The sequence below is a fragment of the Fulmarus glacialis genome, unplaced genomic scaffold (assembly GCF_000690835.1).
Source record: "Fulmarus glacialis isolate BGI_N327 unplaced genomic scaffold, ASM69083v1 scaffold17033, whole genome shotgun sequence".
Lineage (NCBI taxonomy): Eukaryota > Metazoa > Chordata > Aves > Procellariiformes > Procellariidae > Fulmarus > Fulmarus glacialis.
The window spans coordinates 1-22,538 of record NW_009202458.1 but is presented as its reverse complement, the minus strand read 5'-3'; the positions used below and the strand labels follow the sequence as shown (position 1 = coordinate 22,538).

Sequence of the window (22,538 nt, the reverse complement as noted above, 5' to 3'; positions counted from 1 at the left end):
CTTAAATTATACCTGTATCTAAAATACTTTCCTACTTATATTTGTAAAATATTACTATAGTATACTCCTGATCATAATGGGATGCAGGGAAAAAAGGCTGGATGGGACAGCCTTGTGGCGGCAACCATTTCACGCAGTGCAGTAGTGTGTGCTGTACTGGTGCTAAGCAGTACTGGGAAAAGACAGGAAGGGAACCTAATGCTCTCTAAATTTTTGCCTGTCTTAATAGGATAGATATCATTATCTTGGGCAACTAGATATCTACAGTAACAGAAGTATAATGACTGATAAATATTATATAATTATTAGGAATTAAAATATGCAAATTATATGCAACCAGTCCATGGGTGTTCTCTTCCCCCATGGGAACTGAAAGGTGATCATCCGCATTTACCATGGACTAAAAGGACGCACGTAAGATTTTACAGCACTGGACCTAACACATGGTAAATACACAGACCAATTTACAACTTTGTGTGTCACTACTGTCATGCAGCCTGCCTTTTTGCTTCTGTTCCATGAATAATACAATTCTTTATATCAGTAATACCAGGCAAATTCTCCATATGTGACTAGCCAGTAGGATATACAGTAATGATTGGCCTGCTTTTCCCTGCCCACACCAGAAGTTTTCCTAGGGAACAACTAACATTATAGTCCTAAGTCCTGCAAAATACTAGGAGGCCTCAACAGCCTTGCCTCCAACAAGAGTTAGCCAAATGTTGAAAAGTTTCTTTATTATGAAAATAAATTAAATTAAAGAATTCAACCAAACATTGTTATGTATGAAGCTTTCAAAAATTGCACATAATTCTGGATGCTCTGGTTCTTGTTCTCTGACTTCTGTAGGCTGTTCTCCAGCTCTTTCAAACGTACTTCACGGTGCTTTTCATTCTAAAGAAAAAAAAAGAAATGCGATGCAACTTAGAAATAAAATACAAATCAATCAAAACAATAATGTAAGACAACTACTACCTGATTTTTATAAGCCTTATTTACTCATAAAACTTTTCAGAGGCTCCACAAAACTGAACGTTCCCAAAAACACCTCAAAATATTGAAGCTTTATTTACGTTTAGTCAGGAACAAAATTAACGTGTTTGAATTGGCTTTTAATCCAAAAAAGGCCTGGGAATGTAAAAACTAACCTTCTGAATTTTTATCATGAAAGATTCCTAGCATCTTAAATCTATTATGGACTTAACACTCTCTGTCATGTTGATTTTTCACAGAAACATTTGTTATTGATCTCTGATGCGACATGATTTTTGATGCCTATTGCTCCTTATTTAAAAAAGACAATTGACAGCAATATTACCTGCTCACTAGTTCCATACCTGATGCACATCATAGATAGTTCGTTATACAAATGCTACAGATATTCAGGTTATTTCCTTTTATGTCTATTACAGATTTCAGATGCTAGTTGCTTAAAATCAATTCAACTTTAAAAAATGGAATTATAGTCTTCAGATTTAAATCCAGCCTTAGAAAAAAATAATCAGGTTAGAACGAATAACTGAATAAATTTACCTTAACAGTCAGTCCTATTTTGTTCCCAGTTTCACTACAACAACAGGAATAAGACCATTTTATCATTTTCCATAATGCATTCTCAATTATATGCAAATGTAATTGGAATAAAAAGCAATCAATTAATTGAGAACAGTTCTTCTCTCAGACATATATACCTTTCACATTTATATTTTAACTGTAAGCTTAAAATGGAAACCATTTAAAATGGACTAACACGCAAAGAATTATTTAGAAATTAAAATGTATTGGTAATTTGATTGAAAATAACAAATTTAAATAATTTTAAATAGAACTAGGCTCTTGAGATCCAATTCTGTTCCCATCAAACTCAGTAACTGGACTACCACTGATTTTAAAGAAAACAGAATGAAGCTTAAATGTAAACAGTAAAGTAACTTACAGATATCATACAAGTTGCATAAAAATAGATTTCTTTAAAACTGATAAAAATAACACAAAATCCTGCCAAAAATGCAAGTGTCTCTACTTGTTTTTTAAGTTGCAGAGAGAAATAAATTAGGATCTAATTTTAAGGATGCTCAACTGCCAGTAAAGGTATAACAGTGTAGAGCACCATATTCCGTAACTTTTACTTGTACCCACTGGCAGTGACTCATTCCATATTGTTTCTTTTCCTTGTACCTTGGTATTATATCAGACAACCAATGCAACTCTATGATAATAAAAAACCCAACATATATATACTGTGCTGTACATTTTCAGGTTCAAGACTCCAAGACTTTAAAATAAATGTAATCAGGGAATCTTTAACTAGATTTCATGACAAGAGTAAAAAAGATAAATTTGAAATACAATATACTGTTTGTACATCACCATAAACATCTACTACCAAAAAGCCCTGAAAGATGACTAAAACCAAAACCAAACTAGGATTGCTGAACATAGGTCTTAAGGTATAGGATCTGATAAATTGGTCTTTTCATCTTTTTCAGCTGAATTACAACACCCTCCTTGCCTCACCTCCCAAAAAAAGAGATTATATGAATGTCTAATCTTACTATATCTTACTAGGGAAAGGAAATTAATTTCTTTCTTAATATTAAGGCAAGGATATTATGGTAATTTGCTTACTGAATATGATTAAATTTCACATCCCAATTCAAACCTGGGAGTTTTTCCTCAGACAAGAGACAAAAAAATTTTCTTTATTTTCTATTTTACTTTAACATAGTAAGAAATTCCTATGAAAAAGTATTTGAAGTAGAATAAAACATTAGCCTGATGTCTGATTTTGTATTAAGAACACTTTTGTCTTAGGGTAAATGCAGGCATTAAGTTACACTTGATACAGATAAAAGTTAATTAAAGCATACTGAATTCAGAACCGTATCTCTGATGTCTTATTTGAATCTTGAATAGAGTTTGCATTTAGGTTGGCTTGATTTTAATCTTGAATGCTTCCAAGTCAGAATACAGAATATTGGTTTTGAGAGTCTAGGAGAGTGATATTAAACCTTTCTAGTGTCTTCTGTATTTATTTTACATAGCTTTGTAGCTTATTATCACTGATTACAGGACAAATCTCTAACTGTATCAAAACTTTGATTAAAGCAAATGATTTGCCATCACTAGTCTAGGGAATTCAGATATGTCTAACACTTTATTAATAGAAAATGTGCTGAAATTTTCTGGATTACATAAAACAATAAATCAGACTTCTTTTTTGTTTGTTTGTTGTCAGAGGGCATTACTTATCCAAAATACCTTCTTAGACTGTACATATCTTAGAATTCAACGTATCAAAATCTGCGCATTTAAAGGCTTGACACTTTGAAAAATCAGAATATCTCTTTTATTACTAACTACATTAGTGCAACATCGGTATATAAGCTGAAAGCTTTTCACAAATTCCAGTAAGATCATATTCTTGTATCAACTCAGGAGAAAAGAAGATACCTCTATGTCATTATGGAACTGTTATGCATTTATTCAAACCTAGGCATGCTTACTGAACATGATTAATCTGAGAGAGAAATTACAACCTCATACATATTTTTTTATTTTTGCCTTGCTGGGAAAACTGGATTGAATAAGAGATGTAAACTCAATCTTATTCCAGTGATTTAGTAAAATAGACTGTGCATCTGTTAAGTCTATTAGAAATGTCAATATACAAAGCATATTGTCAAGTTGAATTAATTTCCTGTTCCCCAAAGTATGTATTAATTGTATTAAAAGTGTGTTTTTCAGTAAAAGGAACTTTATGTAAACAGTGATGTGGTGAGTAATTTCTTAAGTCATAAACAGTGTTATTTACTCACATGATGAAAAATGCAGAGGAGTTGTTTTTTCTCTTCTTGGCTCTCTCTCACTTCAGTTTCAAGAACCAGCATTTTTGCCTGAAGGGCTTGTTCTTTGTATGACATTTTTTCCAGTTCTTTGGCTACCTGTGATAGTAATGAGAGAGAAATTATGTATATTTACTTTCACTTAAAGCCCAAACCGAATTATTTTCTTATATCTTAGCATTAGTATCTCTATTTCCTATTCCGTCATCTAATACTTCAGCAATTTCCCATGCACAGAAACTAAAAAAAACTGGGAAATATTCTGGCTAAATTTGAAAGAAGTTTCAATTTGGAAAAAAAAGTCATATTATTGAGAGGGAGACACTTTTGTAACTCATTTGTAAGTTTACCCAAACTTGTTACTTTTTCAAAACCAAATCAATATCCTCAGACAATATTGAGAAAATTCAGATAGTTTATTTCAACATGATTAATCTGAGACAGAAATTACAACTTCATACATATTTTCTGATTAAACTAATACAATTCACTGCAATCTAAATTCCTACATTTCCTCTTCCATTTGATTTACTGTTTGCATCCTTTCTACAAATGACAAATCTCTGCTTAATATTGAAAGTGTACAAAGCCTTCCTCTGAAACAAGAAGGATTTCAACACCAAAGTTCTTGTGGACTACCTATTCCAAAGAAAATAAGAAAAAGGAAACATTAAGGTTTTGTTCAGAAACTTTTTGCCGTATGTGTGGGATTTAAATATTAGGTGGTTAAAGCATTTTGATTTGTTATCAAAAAAGTGATGGTGAAGTTTTGGTCCACTGAACTTCATCATTAGTTTCAATAGGATCCGAATTCCACAAAGAAGTTGAATTGTGCAATCCATATTTAAACATGCCGAATTCCCAGTAACTTTTTAGTATTGCTCCCTACATGCAAAATAATCTTGTCCCATCTTTTCTCCTCAAGCACATTTGGTTTCAATGCTATTTTTAAATAGAAGATAGCAAACAAGATTAAGAGATGTATTAAATCATTGATACCATTTTTCTCCCTTCTTCCATAGCAGATTCCAGTTGTCTGGTTAATCCATTATATTCTGCAATTTTCTCCTCAAGCTGCAATTTACTGCATTGAAGACTCTCATCTTCTTTTTTGAGCTGACAAGCAAGTTCTTCATTTTGAAATTCCATCTTTTCTAATTGCCTTTACACAAAACAGATTAATATATTATAATTCACTATAGCAGAAAAGTGTAGGAATTAATTGCAGTCAGATTTTTAAAAAGTTACCTTTTAAGATCTTCATATTTCTTCTGAATGTTACAGTTTTCTTCTTCTAAGGAATGACTGCCCACGGAAGTTACACTGTCTTCCTCCTGTGAAAATGACAATTCGTTTCTACTTGAAGAGACCTATATACAGGATATTACAGAGTAAAGTAAGCTTGCCTATTAAAATCCAATCAAACAATTTAACTGTAATTTCAGGTAAACACTATATTATATTCAAGTAAACATTATCTTGTATTTAAAACAAATAAAATACAGCCAAAGTAGCCGACTAAAACTTTGTGCGAACACTTTAAGAATGAAAACCTGCTATATAACAAAGTGAAGTCCTAACAAAACCCATATGCTGCTTATGCAGCCTTGTGTATTAGAAGTTGGCCAGGTCTACCTCCTTGTTAACTTTGACTCTTAAGCTTTAGATTCCAGCAAAAATAAGTTCCCTCACACTACAGTCAGAGGAAGCATAAAAATAATACCACATATATATACAGTTATCACAGAAGAACAGTGTAGCACTGGCAAAGAATTTCAGAAAGTAGTGAACATCAAAAAGACAATCAAGTTCATAAAAAGAGGTATATCAGTAGCAGAAGCTGAAGAAAGCAAGAAGCCAGCTGTCTTCCCGTGTTCAGCATCCAGATTGACAAACTGTTCCGTTTTCTTTTAAATCTCGTAACAGTAGTGATGAGATTATTGCCCTTGCTACCACCGATCAACAGCAGATTAGCAATAAACAGGCACATCAGCAGCCTGCTGGCACCATTATTTACGGGGCAACCTCCATCATTCACAGGACTACCCCAAGCAGTTCCATCCAGTAACTTGAGCTAATCTGGTTGATTTTGCTTATGTGAATTACAGGCTGTTCAGCTAGCAGACTGGTAGTAGCAGAAACCTCCAGCAGAGGGGCAGTAAAGACATGTCCTGGTCCGTCTGAACCCAGAAGAGGGTTTCTGCATATAGTCCAGTTACTTCAAACGGATTTTTCCTAAATTCTGATCATGGGATCAAGGGTCAGAATCTCTAAAAGACATCACCAAGATTTAACACTGAAATTTTACTGCTGTTCCACCAGACTAGTCATTATATTCCCAATTACTTCACTACACTTAAGAGGTTTTTTTGCATTTATTCAAGAAAACATGTAGTTAGATTAAAATTACATGTATCATTTTATATATGCACCTCAAAATTAACTGTTGCTTATGCACTTTGCTAAGCAAAGATGGATTTATGAGTTTATGAGCATTCCTGAAAGGAGTATTTAAAATGATACAAACAAGAACAAAAATTGATGCTATTTCTTGACAAGAAATTTAAAACAAAATCAAGAGCTTTTTTTTGTAAGCATACAAAGTCTATAGGGACACAGAGACTCACTGTGTTTCAGCTGAAGTTTTCCCACTGACACAGGAAGAAGATTAAGACCCTTTCCCACCCTACTGATTCAAACAAACATCTTTGTCATTCGTGCTACCAGAGTATTCTTTTCTAACTCAAAAGCACATAAAAGAGAAAAGAGAACAACAAAAAAACCCAAACTTAACCCTGCCATTGAAACTGATGTCACAGACAAAAAAAGCTGAGGAATATTCATATTCAGGCTTAAGAGAAAACACAACCAGTAGTGCTAAAATACTGCTAAAAATAGAAATGATCCTATTAAAGCATATTTTTTTAATATATTTTGTCAACCAACACAATGAAATTATTAAAATGTTAAAGTTATACATCATCAACAATATAATTCATGACTATTTATCTGAGCAAATATTGTCTGGTTTATAAATTACTCATTAAAAACAAAATTAATGTGGAATTAAATTATTCCACTAGATACAAACAATAATTAGACTTGCATATTTATTTCCAGGGAAGAATACTGTAACACATCTCAGGACATAAGTATTCAAAAGGATCAAGAATATACTCACTTAAAAGATACAGAATCTAAAAGTAAATATAAGTAACTAGTCTTCTTGAAGTAACTAGTCTTCTTGTCTACATAGTGAATTCACGTAAATACAGTTGGTGATAGTTTTATTTGAATTGTGCTATTTTTACAGAAGGAGCTTTTGATTTATGAAGCAAATAACAAAGGAAACCGCACAACTGTCACAAGGCTAAAAAATGTTCCAGAGACTTTTTTCCACATAATTTTCTCATTTATCTTTAAAAATTAGCATGTTCTAAGCACCTGAACCTGCAGCTCCCTAAGGGTTTTGCATTTCTGTGCACAGATCCTTTCCCAGGACACAAGCTTTTCCTGATATCCTTGCTGCTTTTCCTCAGCTGCTTTCAGCAAGTCACAAACATGTTCTAACTCCTTTAACTCAGCCTCCGTTTTGTCCCTCACCTGCATCATAGCATCACAGGAGAAAAATGTAAGTGTAAAACCATAAATTAATTGTTGTAATACTTAATGGCTTTCCATGTAAGTAATAAATCTGAATTTCTACACAAGTTGCATTATGTCATCTATTTTATAAAATACTGACAAATTTACAAGTTCACCATTGGAGAAATTTCTGTCTCTAACTATATTTCATTAAAGACTCAGTAACGCTCACAATGAACGTTTACAAAGTTATGCAAGTGTTAGCAGTTCATCATGCGATACCCAAACTTTGATTTTATTTTTACTGCAATATATTTTGGGAGATGGCATACAGACACACTAAGCAGCTTACAGGAAAAATTCTGACCATACAACTGTTGCAGTATTTGAAAAGAGGGCAACACCTAATGCCACCTGAAGCCACATACAATGCTGTGCAAATATTATTTAGGGGATCAGAAAATATTTTTCTCCATTCTACAACTGAATCATTGAAAAATAAAGTTAGTATAAAACAAAATAAGACGCTTCTCTGTGAGGACTAATTCTGTTCTGTAAAACAGAACATTGCAGGCAATGCAAAACCTGTCCCTCCCTCTTCTCGTTAAAAGAATATGTATTTTGATGAGCAGTGGAACTGAGGAAAGTTATTTTCCTACCGATTTTGTATTGTTTTCTGACGCTTAAGAATGTGCTAACTGTGTTCCAGTATTCAGCTCCACCTGCTGAAAAAACTTAAAACTCATCTCTGTATTGATTCTCCGTTTTAACTGCTAGTTAAAACAAACAACTTACACTGCAAAGCAGTCTTACAGTACGTTTGCTTCCCTACGCAACTTTCACAGCTGTTCTGTCGAGAGGTCTAGTTTTAAAATCATCAGTAACAAAATCACATTTTTAGAAGTCATAAAATGAATTCTTAATTCTAAAGTAGCATTACTCTAGGAACCATTTCTCACCTATTTGCAATTGTGCAGTATCCAAAAAACCACCTGCTCACAAGTAAAATTTAGTAAAGCATTCAATGAATTAAGAAACAATTTTATAGATGGAAAAAGGAAAAAGAAAAAGAGCCAGTACCTTGAGACTTCTAATAAGTGGATCACAACAATGTAGTGACTGCCAACGTCCTACAGAATCGTTTGGAAACATGCTTTTTTGCTGCAAAACTTACCTTATCTACTTCTAAGCATTTGTTTTCTGTTATTCTTTTGTTTTCATGTAAGACACTTTCATATCTGGATTTCAATTCTTCTACTGCTGTTTGAAATTTTTGTACCTAGCACACAAGATAATTTTCACATACATTTTCAAGGTGTTTCTTTTAAATATAGAGAAGAGAATCATTAGTATGAAGCATAAAGTAAAACTTTTGATTTCTAAATAGAATCTCAGTATTTGTCATTATATGAAGTTATTTATTTTCATGATCCTACTCCCTACAGCAAATATAAAAGGGTAACCAGGTAAAGAGCACTCCGATATCAACATTTTGTTTTCAACAGTGGAGTTGTAGTTGACTCCATCTGGAACCACCCACAGCTACAGGCTAGGGAATTTCATCCCTCTCACTGTTTAAGGTTGGCTGTTCCCTGGAACTACATCTCCCATCTTAAAGCTGGCAACACTTTAATTGTGGTGATGTGTCCCACAGACAAGGCACACTAGTTGTATTTAGAGTTAGTATCAAGTCTTTCCTCTTGTCAATGATTTTTAAAAAAAGCTAAGTGATGACTATCAGTGAAATGGTATCTATACTATAGCAGAAACATATATAACTTTGAATTAATGTTCTAAAATTTCTTCTCTGTGAGTAAAGCCAAATACAAAAAAGGAATTGATAAAAAGCCCATTTTAAGTCTGATTTATATGTTTTGCTGGTATTTTCAATGTGAAACTACCAATGTAAATTAAAAAAACTTACAACAGTACTTGAGTGCTTTTTTACTGTTCTTAGGAATGTGGAAATAAAGATATGACCAAGGAGAGGTAAAATATCATTGGATATGCCCACTAAAGACATCAGACTCAAATTTAACTTTTTAAGTATAGTTTACTGGGTTGCCAACTTGCTTTTTAGGAAGCAAATCTTTTCCAAGCAAGTATGTAATTAGCTCTGTTGGCTTCAATGAGCTTCAATTGGGCTTCACACAATTCAGTAAGAATTATGTGTACTAGTAATAGTGTGGAGACTATTCTTGGATATGGTTTGTAATGGCACTCTCTTGTATCATCCTCGATCTTACAACAGTATTACAGTCAACATGACAACAAATCTATTTTATTACAAATGAAACCTTTATCATTTCCTCAAAACTGCTTAAAAATTTAAAACCCATACTTGAACACTTTTCAAATATGCTAGTTACCTGATTTTTATACTGTTCAACAAGGTTTTCCTGCACCTTTGCCTTTTCTTGCAGATTTAGCAGTTCATTTTCAACAGAAACAGTACTGGTTTCCAATGTAGCAAGGGAAGCCTTCATTAAAACATGGAAAATATAAAGATTGTAAGACTGTTGTTAAAATAACACAATCTACAATATGATATTACTAGCAAGTGACCTGCAGACATTAAAAAGAGTGACGCAATTATTTATCCTGTCAAACAAAAATGATAGCCTACAGTTCATTTGTCAGCTCATCAGAATATTTACTTTGGAGGATAAATGCAATACAAAACCTGTAAACCCTTTAAAATATTGAAATTAATAATTGAGCTAAACTCAGTTCTTAAATTTGAAAGAAAATTTTTTACAAACATAAAATAATAATTTCCAATTAAGCAATTTTGTAGCTACTGACAGTAAAATAATGGCATCCTGGTTAAGCAGATAGATGATTAGACAATCCTGTTCCTAGATTTGCCATAGATTTCCACTGATAAATTTTCAATGTCTCATTTTCACTTACTGTAAAAAATGGATGGCAAAATTTATTTTACAGGTTTGGGATCTCTAGACAGAAGGCCCAAAGGGAAGTAAAATGGTTACTTTATTAATGTATCAGAAATGCAGAGCCATTCAACAATGATTTAAAATAATCTCACCTTTAATTTTCCATTTTCAAGGTAAATCTTTTCATTTTCAGAGTTAACAGAATTTAGCTTTCCCAGAATTTCCTCATCTGAGTTTCTTCTCCATTCCTCCTTTCTTTTCAGGTCTTCCAAAAGGCTTGTGATCTGCCTTGTTAGATAGGCAAGAACACCTATATCATACATAATTCTTCCAAAACTCTCACTATGCAAATTAAATTGTACCTTAATACATACTCCTTCATTGTTCTTATTTTATTAAAAGAAAAAAAAAAAAAGGGAGAACACATTTAAGCATCCCAAGAAAGCAGTATCTACTGAAATATGAAACTTTCCAAAAGAGATGTGGTCCACCAAGGAAGTGGTCCTAGCTCAATTATAAATAAATTCATTACATAGAACACCCAAGCATACTTCCAAGACAACTATGTATACACATACTGTACAAAATGGAATTATATTGAATTTATAAGGTCCATCAGATAATGTTCTACTAAGAACATTCTATAGCTAGTTTAGGAATGGTACTTCCCATTATTAAAAGCAACAAATTGTGCTATATGCCTCACCATTTGCTTTTCATGTTAATGAAGTTAACAAAATTTGTTTTGCTGTTTAGTTAGTCATACACTGCCTAATAGACCAAGTCTTGTTAGAATGGTACATTTCAAGCAAAGACTTATATTTTCAGCTAAAATAAAACCAGCAAAAAATAGCTGGAAGCAGAACGAGTATTTCAGGGAAGTATCATAGATGTTTCCCTTTTCTTATTCTTTCCTAGATGCCTCCTCATATACACTTGACCAATAGTGGGCTAGACAGATTTCTGGACTGATGTCATGTACCTGTACTCCTGTTAAATTTTAAAATATGCTGAAAATATTTTCAGAAATGTCAGATTTTCTGAAACAAAACCAAAAGTGTCAAGCCAATTTAATTTGAGCTGTTACGTATTTGAGCATGAATCAAGTTCTTTGTAAAATAAACATTCTGTCTTGGACCTAGCATAAAGGCACCTACCGGTTTCTTTTGCTTGTTTGAATTATAGTCCATATTTCTACGAACAGAAAAGATAAAAGGATACTTGTCCCTGTCTGCCAAATAAAATGGCATATTCTTCATGTACATTAAGATTTGACTGCATAGTTTGAATAAGGTTGGACAATTTTGTGTTGCTTTTCCTTATAAGAATAAACTGTTCAAACACACATCTGAGAGGAACTCTTCTCTATCCTCTAGCAAGACATTAGCGGAACTGAAGTAATTTTGCTGTGATTACTCTGAAGTGGAAACTAGAACCCTAAGTAAGAATCTTCTTCTATACTGCAGTAGATACAAGAGTTAACACTCAAGCTGTTTAATCCGTTACTAAATAAATGGTTCTGAGGAAGCAGCATAGTAGCTACTAGCAAGTTGAGGCTAATCGGAAATATGCAGGGGAAAGAACATGTTCCTTACTTATGGGGGGGAATGAAGTTTTTAAAAAAGTTGTGAAATGCAGCAGCAAGAAGGCTACAAATCTTAAATTTTTTTATAGCTTCCAACTTTTAAATTCTGCTCAGAATTTTAAAATACGAATACATAAACTTGTTTACATTGTCAACCTGAGTACTACACTACTAAATATCAAGACTGTGTGACTACAGAAGCAAAAAAAAATAGATCAACAGTTTAACTTACTTCTTAAGATCTTCTGTTTGAATTTCTAACCTTGTCTTTCCTTCAACCATTCTATCATGCTCATTTTTCCAGACATCGGAAGCTGACAGTATCTCAGACAGTTTGACTTCCTAGAGAACAGAGGAATCATAAATTATGTAATAAAAGAATGCCACTGAAGAATACCATCTAGTTTACAAAATTTTCTAAACACAAGAGCTATTTAATATAAGATTAGATCTTATATTAGATCTCCCTAGTACAAAGCAATGTAAATTTTGTCGTCTCAAAAGAAAATAAACAAAATGACACACATTTTAAAAACTTAAGGTCTAAGTACAGACTTACATTCAAGGCAGAGACACAGTTAAACACTGGCACACTATATCAACTGTAGAATACAACAATATTTCAAAATTTAAGATGAAAATATTTTCTTACAACAAAAATATTTGTCCCAAATACATCTCTGCTACATATAAATTATATAAATTAATACAAAAATAAAATTCTGCCAAAACATTTTAAGAATAAAAAATAATAGCTAGGTAAGAAATGCAAAGTAAAGTCCCTCAAAGAAATATAGATAATTAACCAACACATGCTATCTTGAAAGTACACCAGGTCTTCAGTGGAGAAAGAAAACAACAGTGTGACTACAAAACACGAAAAGTTCAGGAGTTAGCTGCCATCCCTCTATACTGCTAAGCATACTTAAAGATCCACTACCGTCTTCTCACAAAGATCAAAGAAAACAAAAAAACATTATTAACCATCTCCTAGTATACTAACTGGAAAAATATATCTTTAATATTGACATATCCAAAATGATGGCAACACATCTAAGAGTATGAAAACATACTCTTATTAGGAAATCTAAATAAGGCAACAAAGATCTCTGCACAGTTCTGATCCACCTTTTGAACAATTACACACTGTAGGGATATGTGGGGCAAGAATATAAAGAACAATTTGGATTAAGGAAGTTTCGTACATGGATTTTGAAAAGGTTCAGAGCAAGCAGCTTAGAAACAGAAAGCTAAGTATCCACATGAGATGTCATACACTGATAAATAAAGAAAATAAAGACTTCAAACCCCAACCATGGATTCTCAGTTAGTATACTGTACTTCTAAGATTAGTCAGTGTATATTCATAAAGGTCTAACAGGAAGATCAGGAGAGGTGTAACTGAAAGGTAATCAGACCCCTCTTACTACAGTTTGAAGCATACAACCTCATGGTTTAAGACATTCACTGAATTTTAACAAAACAAAGGCAGTAAATGTAGTAACAGTTTGCATGTCACTTATAGCAAAGTTTTCCTTAACTAAGGGGCAAAAAAATAAAAGAGATACAAACACAGCATGACCAACCAACTTTTCCTATTTTCCACAGATGAAAGTCTCCCAATTGTTCAGTTTAAAAGAATACAGCACAACATTGCTCACAGCATAGTCACTCACACGTTCTCTTATTCTGGAGATTAAATTTTCCACAATTGCTTCAAAATGTTCAGCTCTTTGTTTCTGGGACCTGATTGCTTTTTTAAGAGCAGTCTTCTTTTGCTCACTTGTTTCCTTTAAGGCTAGTATCTGGTGCTTGTATTCACCAACTTGAAGTTTCCACTCTGCTATTTTCTTTTCTAGAGTCTGCAGTATAATTAAACATAAACTCTTTTCAAATTCTATACCTTACAGAACCTTTTATAACATAACATAACATAATCAGGAATAGCAACTACATTTACAATCTGTTTCCATAATGTCTTTGTATCTCAAATCTTGTGGTTGATACAAAGAGCTAGCCAAGGTATGTACAGCTGTAGGCAAGAGAAAATACATGTTGGGAAACTCATTACAAAGATAATCAAGAGAAGAGGTTGAAGAGGTGCAGAAGCAGGCAGGAGTAGAGGGAAAGACAGCAATCTAATCATTGCTGTGTGCTCTTGGAAATGAATGCAGAATTTCAATGCAGAAGGCATGGCATGGAAGTTAAACCCATTTATGAAGAGGAAAATAAAAGTGGTTTCATCAACCCTAGTGACTGATTTCTGTAAAGAATATCACCTTAATGATGGTACTAGTGATATTCACTGAGGTAGTAGTAGCCTGTGCTCTGAATCTATAGTGAGCACACACATAACTAGGGCTGTAGATCAGTATAACTGTATACAAAATTTGAGTATGAAAGTTAAGATCTTGGATTTGGGTTTTTTAAGTCAAGAAGCTAAGAAAGGTGAGGGTCTCTTCTTGAGTATATGTATTACAATAGGGTCTGTGATTAGAAGACAATATACTATTTTCTTGCAAGGTCTCTGACTTTTTCCCATGCATATAATGGCCCCACTCTATGAATGAAACAGAGTTGTTTAGTGAAGAAACTATTTTTTACAGAAAGTTATATTTTGTGTTCAATGGATAGTGAAGCAGAAAATGCAAAAAGAAAAGATTAAGCACTGCCTTGCCCACAGCAGACAATTGTTTAAAGATAATTAAAACAGGCTATGATAAAGCTTAAACCACAGTGGTAAATCACACATTGTAAGGACAACAAATAACTATAATTTCCTGAGTGCTTGATTTTGCAGCACTCAGGAAATAAAATACATTTACATTAAATGTATTTGTATTTAAATACATGGAAAAATACATTTGCATTAAATGTATTTTTAATGCATTTAATTGTATTATCAAATGTGTGCAATGCAATCGAGATGAGAGCTGGGTTCTACAACTGTCATTATATTATCTTTTCTATTGATGTTAGTATTTCTGACTAACTAGATTTTTACATCACTCTGATCCCACCCAATCCAGGAAGCTTACCTCTCTAACTTCATAACTTTTGTATTTTTCACCTACATATCACTTGTTATTCAAATATGAATGGAAAAAGAGACCAGATATTAAAACACTGCATGATGACATACAATAAAAGCAATACCAGACTCTGCTTCAAGAAGAATCTCAGATGCAATTATTTTTAAGGTGCTACAGCTCATCAAAAACATGACCAAGCTACCAGTAGACAACTACTTTCATAAAGACAAGTGCAAGTTCCACCCATATCACTTATTATTCTTCTGCCAAACTACAGCAATGTAAGTAAGCTAGCAGTGTAAATAAATTTGTCTCAAGTCACTGATAAATATCCTAATTGTAAGAATGATTAATGCATTTGTTTCTTACATTTGAGTCTAGGTCTGACACTTAACTTAATTATGTTCTACATGAATAAAGACCAGAATGACATGCCATTTACCTACTGACTACGTTAATGTGCCAGCCTTATTCAAGATACTACTTACCAGTTGCTATAAAATATGCATATTATGCATATGAGAGGATATCTGTCAGTATAGGTCCTGCTAACGGCCCCAAAACTTATCCATAATCAATGCAAAATGTGTGTGGTTTTCCAAGTGAAAGGTGGTCTCAGGTACTGGGACCCACCAAAAAGGAAAATACTACTTCAGAAAATGAAATTATAAAAACACCTAAATATGCAGGAAGCAGTTTTCACATATAGATGCTTATAGGGCATTTAATAAACAAAGATGTGACCTGGAGGGGGTGGTGGGAGAATAGGTTCAATAAATAGAGCAAATAGAAAATCTGAGTCTATGTATGGACTTCTTTAACTATTGGTATAAGTAAACAACTGTTATCCCCTGTTATAACCGCAGGAGGTCACAATCACACTAAGAATAAGTGCTTTGGGCATTATTCAGTGACTGAAGTAAATTTAAATTGAAAATTAATTTCATAAGGGTAATGCTAAGCTGTGGCAAGCTTTTGTCCAGATATTAACAAAATCATCACCAGGATTTAAGCTAGTGACTGACTTCAGCACTTTTTGAAGAGCAAACAAACAAAACTTTTAAATAAAGATTGAATGCAAATACAGTTGTATATCAAGTTACTTTACCAACGTATCACTTAATGAAAATGTTGTTGGAATTCTAGTAATTGTACTAGGTAGAACAATAAAGCAATTTTTATTCAGAAGAAAACATGAGGTATTTATACATAGACATACATGACTTTTTTTGAAATGGAGTTGCTAAGGGTTCCTTAACAACTTCAAATGATACAATTCATAGGGGATGTATGCTACTAAAAAAAGTCTGGAAATTAGAAATACATTATTTTTCAGCCAATGTTTTCTCATTCATGCCTATGTTCTTGACAAGTTTCAAATACTAAAATCTGAGGCCACATACAGCTCCAGCCTCTGACACATGACCTCTTCCTTGCCTTATTCTAAAGCCAGTAACTGCTGCAAATGCCCAAATTTACCTCTTGCTTTTTAGAATAGCAAATGGAAATCATTTCACCTACCTTAAACAAAGTGAGGTTAGGCATTAGTCTTAAGTGTTTCTCTTTCAGTCAGTATTAAGAGGCTAATTGATTCCTTCACAGTCAGTAAAAGGAACAGGGGGTGATTCATCACCCTTATCTTACAACAGAAACTCATCCTGGGGACTTGCCTATCTCTTTCTATTGACTATATGGAGACTGCCTCAGGATCGGTATCTATCTTCTAGATAGCACAGTTAGGTGAGTGCAAATGCTTCTATGTGTGCTTAACTTCTCTTCAGCAGAACTAGTATGCACAAGTTGAGAAAAGAAGGAAAAAAAACCCCAACCTTGCAATTAAGATACTGTGGTCAGGCAGACTGTGCAAAATATAAATGCTAATGATTTTTACTGTTTGGGATTTTTCTTTTACCAAGAGTTTGATTTCAAGTGATACTTTAAGATTTAACTCTCACATCTGAGTTAAACTGTAACCACAATAAGGCTTTGCTAAGTTTTTCAAATAAACTGAAACACAAGTAAAAATATGTTGACCTGTATTTTCTCTTTTAATTCATCATTTTCCACTTCTTTTCTTTGAATCTGACATTGCAGGTGAGCTTGTACTGCCTTTACTGATCTTGACAGGTGGTCTTCTTTCTGTACATTGACCTAATAAAGAGAAATAAACACAAATCTGTTGGTCTATGGAGATATGCTGTATGATGCTATCTTTCTACTTTGCCTTACAGTTTCTAACTGATATTTGAATGTCCTCAAAAGCCGGAAAAGATAAAACATGCTCTACAAATATATTCACAAGCAGTAACTTGTTACTAATGTTATTAATCTTAAACAGAAATCACAAACTTGAAAGAATGTATGTATAATTGATGCCTCGTATTTAATCTGACTCTTTAACTAGTAAGGCCTGCAGCCAAGTGATATGTTCTCTCGGTTAAACAAAGAAAAATTCTTGAAGAAGAACCACGGCTCTCAACAAACCCCAAGGAGTTACAAAAATCAAAACACACCATTGCCCCTTAAAGATTTAACTCAGCCTACTCTGTCCCTCACTAACACTGAACCACGCTGCACTGCGTACATGTAAAGTGCACTTTAGGTATACAAGTACTGTAACACAGATTGCTAAGTATCAGTAAAATAATTCTGAAACTTTTGCAGTACCTTCTTATACAGGACAGACAATTCTTCTCTTCCTCTGTTGGCTTCTGCACTGAGCCCCTTCCTTTGGTTCAGACAATGAATGAGATCTTGTCAGCCTTTGATGGTATTACCTCTGCTGTCAGTACTACCTTTCCCTATTCATTGAACTCAAAGAGCCATGGAAACCAACTGTGAACAGTATCTGTTTAGTTTACTCTGTATCACTTCATTATAAGCATTTTTTTCCAGAACTATTGCAAATCCGTAAATGAGAAGCCAAAAGCCATTAATCTAGATGTATGCCCCTCCCTGAACTGTGGGACATTAGTGTTAAGGCTAACCTGTATCCTTAATAGGTATGGATACAGTCTTAATGGTTTTAAGATATTTCTGTAGGAAACATCTTTCAGGATTTTGGTTTTTTTCATAGATCTTTGAAATAATTGCTTTTCTCAAAATTTAAAATTTGTAAATAAGAATCTAGTACATTGGGAGAAAACATTCATTCCAACAGAACTGGTCACTCACTTTTTCAAGCTGAAGCCTGGATGAAAGTTCTTTAACATGCTTCTCCCTTTCAAGTATTTTTCTCCTGAGATTCTTCATGGAAAAAAATTAACAAAGAAACTATTTTAATGTCTGTACACAGCAACGCAACAGCAATGCACACTGATGAACATTTCAGATGTAAAACTAAGATTCCATTTTGTGATGGTAAACCACAAATACTCCCACCTTGCCACTGTCACTTGAAATTGTATGATACCATGACATAGCCATTTTCGGATGTACAACATAGAACAAAAAGAGACAGAAAATTTAATTTACTTACAGTATTTTGGGTTTCATTTTCACTTAACTTCTGCATCAAAGTATCCACGTTTTTACTGTTTAACTGCAAGACAGAAGCAGGAAACATTAAAAAATTACTTCTGATGATAATTGATTTAGCATTTTTTCAATGGTTTTGAATGTGGTACATATAATTTGCTACATTTTCAAATTTGGTACATATAAATATAAAAACTCACATACTCATGAGCTACTTAGAGTTGGTGGTTTAAACCCTTAGGATTCAATTTATTTTGTGCATAGAACTTCATAGCTGAGGAAAACAAACTAGGGTTATTGCGTATGCCAATTTCTTTCTTTATTTTAGCTAAAAGGACTCTAAATACCATAAATACTTAAGTGTTATTTAAACACACAGTCAAATAGTAAAAGCATTTGTACAACTCATAATGTTCTAAAAACTAATATTAAGTATTGAAGCCTTTCAGAACTTCAGTTAGATATGAGAATTTGAAGACTGAACCAGAAAGCATAGGCTGGGAGATCACAAAAATCAACCTACATTAACTGTTACTACAAATCCAAAAGAATTTATGTGCCTATAATATTGCCAAGTAAATTTCTCATTTTAAAATGCCCGATTTTGGGGGTGGGGTAACTTTCCATTTAAAAAAAAAAGACTTGTGGGACTTTCAGATTGTAAATCCTAAACATTTTAATTTCACTAGTGAGAAGATAAACCCACTGCCTCAGAGTAGAAAATTCGGCATTAGAAGTTTGCAAAGCAGTCATCTTACCCTGGCCTGCGTATAATTCCTCAGAATATTCTGTAATCTTGATCCTATATTTATCTGTAAAGTCAGTACATGGACCCCAATTCTGCAACCAGGTTTCCACCTCTGCATGCACTGCAAACTTACAAACTTTGTATTCAGTAGTAGTCCTATCCTTTCCTGACTACACTGAGTCAGATTTGCTATCAGCAAATAACTAATATATAACAGGAATGTTGTTTTGTGACCCCACAGTCATTTATCAGCAAAAATAGAAGTGCTTAGAAGACTTCCCAGAATTGAAAAGTGACCAGAAACCTAAATTACTCATACCATCTTTCCATTCGCAGGAAATTGTCTTTCCCACAGTTAGTTCCCTATGAACTTTCTCTCTAATGATCCACAAAGAGCCTCATGCTGTAAGACAGCTAGCATTGTCTATGAAAACCTGAAAATCAAGAATATTATCTTTAAAATTAAAAAAAAAAAAGTTCAGAATGAATGCCCATCTCTATTAGCTTGTGTCGTGGTTTAACCTGGCAGGCAGCTAAACACTACACAGCTGTTCGTCACTCTTCCCGCGGGGGGATGGGGGAGAGAATTGGAAAAAAGGTAAAACTCGTGGGCTGAGATAAAAACAATTTAACAGGACAGAAAAGGAAGGAAAAATAATAATAATGATAAAAAAGTATACAAAACAAGTGAGGCACAATGCCCAGTTCCCCACCCCCCGCTGACTGATGCCCAGCCAGTTCCCGAGCAGCGGTCGTGCCCTCCCGGCCAATCCCCCCCCGAATTTTTTGTTCAGCATGACATCATATGGTATGGAATATCCCTTTGGCCAGTTTGGATCAGTTGTCCTGGCTGTGTCCCCTCCCAGCTTCTTGTGCACCTCCAGCCCCCTTGCTGGCAGGGCAGTATGAGAAGCTGAAAAGTCCTTGACTTAGTGTAAGCACTGCTCAGCAACAATTAAAACATCAGTGCGTTATCAACATTATCCTCATCCTAAATCCAAAACACAGCACTATACCAGCTACTAGGAAGAAAATTAACTCTATCCCAGCCGAAACCAAGACAGCTTGCAAGAACAAAAGGTTAGCTTTATGACTTCTGAAAGCTAAGTCAGCAATGCCAAATCACATTTAATTTTAAAAGAAATCTACATTCTTCACTCCATCAGGTTTTTGTGCAAGTTCCATCTGACACTACTGTTAAACAGGAATTCATTGTGATCCACCTCCTGTTTTAACATACATAGCCCACCAAATTCCTTCCAACTTTGCAGGACATAAATCTTGGTGCCCAGGACATAAATCTGAATGCCCAGGACAAAAAAATCTTCCCAATACGTCTATTAAAGAAGATGATAAGACTAAATGTTAGCTTAAGATTTGCGTAAGAAACATACATTTTCATTGGTTCTATGTTTATGCCTTACATATTTTCTCACTTGGTGTTCTAGACTGTCAGATTCTTTGCTTAGATCAGGAAAGTATTTTTGATTTTGGATAGCTTTTGTAGATGTATGATAATCCTTTTTATATGGCTGAATCAGTGAACAGAGTTTTCCTACTTCTCTAGGTAGCACATACATTTTTCCCTGAAATACCATTCATAATTATGTAACATTTAGTATCACTCACGGTTAGGGCACTGATCTTGCTAATTCAATGATATCGACATAAAACAAGTCGGCTCTTCAGGAGAATCGTTTAGGAGAAATTTTAAAGATCAAAGAAATCTCTCATTTATGACTTCCAACAAGGATAAAAGCCTGTGATATCACAGGATGTACCCTCAAGTCGCTCACAGAACACACCTAATCTACAAGGCAAAGGTAAACAGTTTACCTTCAGTGATAGTGGAGGCCACATCCTGCTCAGACACTGATATGGTGTTTCACAGCAGAGTTCTTCCAATTTGGAAGCAGCAATGGCTTTTCTCTTTTTACAGTTTGGAAAAGTTCCTCACCTTGCAGGGCTGCACAGGAACATGATGCTGCCCGTGTCACGGCAAGTCCAGAGCCAAGTATCAGTGCCTACTGCCTAAAAGCATCCCATTCCCCCTGCTTCCTTGTCAAGCACCAGGAACCTGCTGTCACCCTCAGCCCTTCTCCAAACACCTCTCTCTTGCCTCTACCCTCACACTCCAGCATGATTGATGCCCTCTCCAAGCACAAAGTTATCTGTTTACTCTGCTCAGTGCTCCACTGACTACTCATTATTTTTCAGAAGTGGGTTGTCTCTTGCCTTCTCCACCTACCAGGACCCATTTCTCCTGCTTTCAGCCTGTGCCAGGTGCACCTCCACCAAAAGAATATCTCAGACTAAGAGTTTATATTCTTACATCCATATCTCCTTAGCATAATTGAGAAAACGAGTTAACAGAATTTGGGAAGTTCCCAGGTAAAAAAATCACTTCCTCGCAGAATCAGAATGTAGACTGCTCTGCTTCCAACTGTTGCCATAAGGCAAATAACTACATTCCAAATGTCTAATGTTTTTATTTTATATATATATTTATGTGTCTTGTTTTATTACAGGCTTACATTTCCTGGCAGACCTCAACTTGTGTAACACAGTGCAGGTCTCTATAGCTTTTTCTTGGTTATATAACCAAAAGTAAGTTATTGAATTTAATTACTTCCAGTGAAAACAGCATGGAAGATTAAACATCATATTTCATTTATGCTAGCCCATCTATGTAAGCAGAAAAGAACAAATAAGAATTTTTCAATAATTTCAGTATACCATTTTTATGTCCAGCACTCTCTACTACCCATTTTTTGAATTATCACCTACTTCCCATCTGTAGCTAGGAAGTATGTTTTGAAATATCTCATTTTAATCTTGTTAACAAAGTAAATAGAAAGAAAAAATCAAGCTTAACAGAAACAGAATGAACTTGCCTCAGAAGCGTGAGGAAGAAGCAGCTTTTCCTGAAGATTAGAGTCCAATAAAGGAGCAGTACAGTTATGTACAGGTAAAGACGAGGATGATTGTGATGATGACGACATTTTGTTTTAACGCTGTATAATGAGACAGTATATGTTAACATATATTGGTGTTCTGTGACTCAGTAACTGAAACATTACCAGCATCTCAGGTCATTCCCACTAGAAAATACAGTGTACCAGACCAAGTAAACCCCAGTCTCATCAGAGATTTACCACAATTAATGCAACACATATTCCTACCTTGTAATCACTTAAGCAGCACTGAATTCACACATTGGTGCACAGAAATCAAACCCCTCAACAGCAGAAAACTGAATGCAGACGAAGGACGGGGTAAAGCTCGCAGCTGCCACTTCCCACTTCCGCGCTCCCCAGCCCAGAGGATGAGGAGCAGGGGCGCAGCCACCCAACAGTGGCTGCAGCCACC

General features: G+C 34.4%; 1 protein-coding gene across 1 annotated transcript; it reads right to left on the bottom strand.

Annotated features, from left to right (window-relative positions):
• Positions 1-765: 765 nt before the first annotated feature.
• On the bottom strand, positions 766-18,485 carry ODF2L (outer dense fiber of sperm tails 2-like; the record flags this gene model as incomplete). The annotated part of the gene is made up of 13 exons (XM_009574303.1): positions 766-894; positions 3,819-3,944; positions 4,845-5,007; positions 5,094-5,179; positions 7,290-7,448; positions 8,605-8,709; positions 9,800-9,910; positions 10,480-10,615; positions 12,145-12,254; positions 13,589-13,774; positions 16,979-17,095; positions 18,119-18,190; positions 18,423-18,485. Coding segments are annotated over 13 exons (1,563 nt in total), but the record flags the coding sequence as incomplete, so codon positions are not given.
• Positions 18,486-22,538: the final 4,053 nt, after the last annotated feature.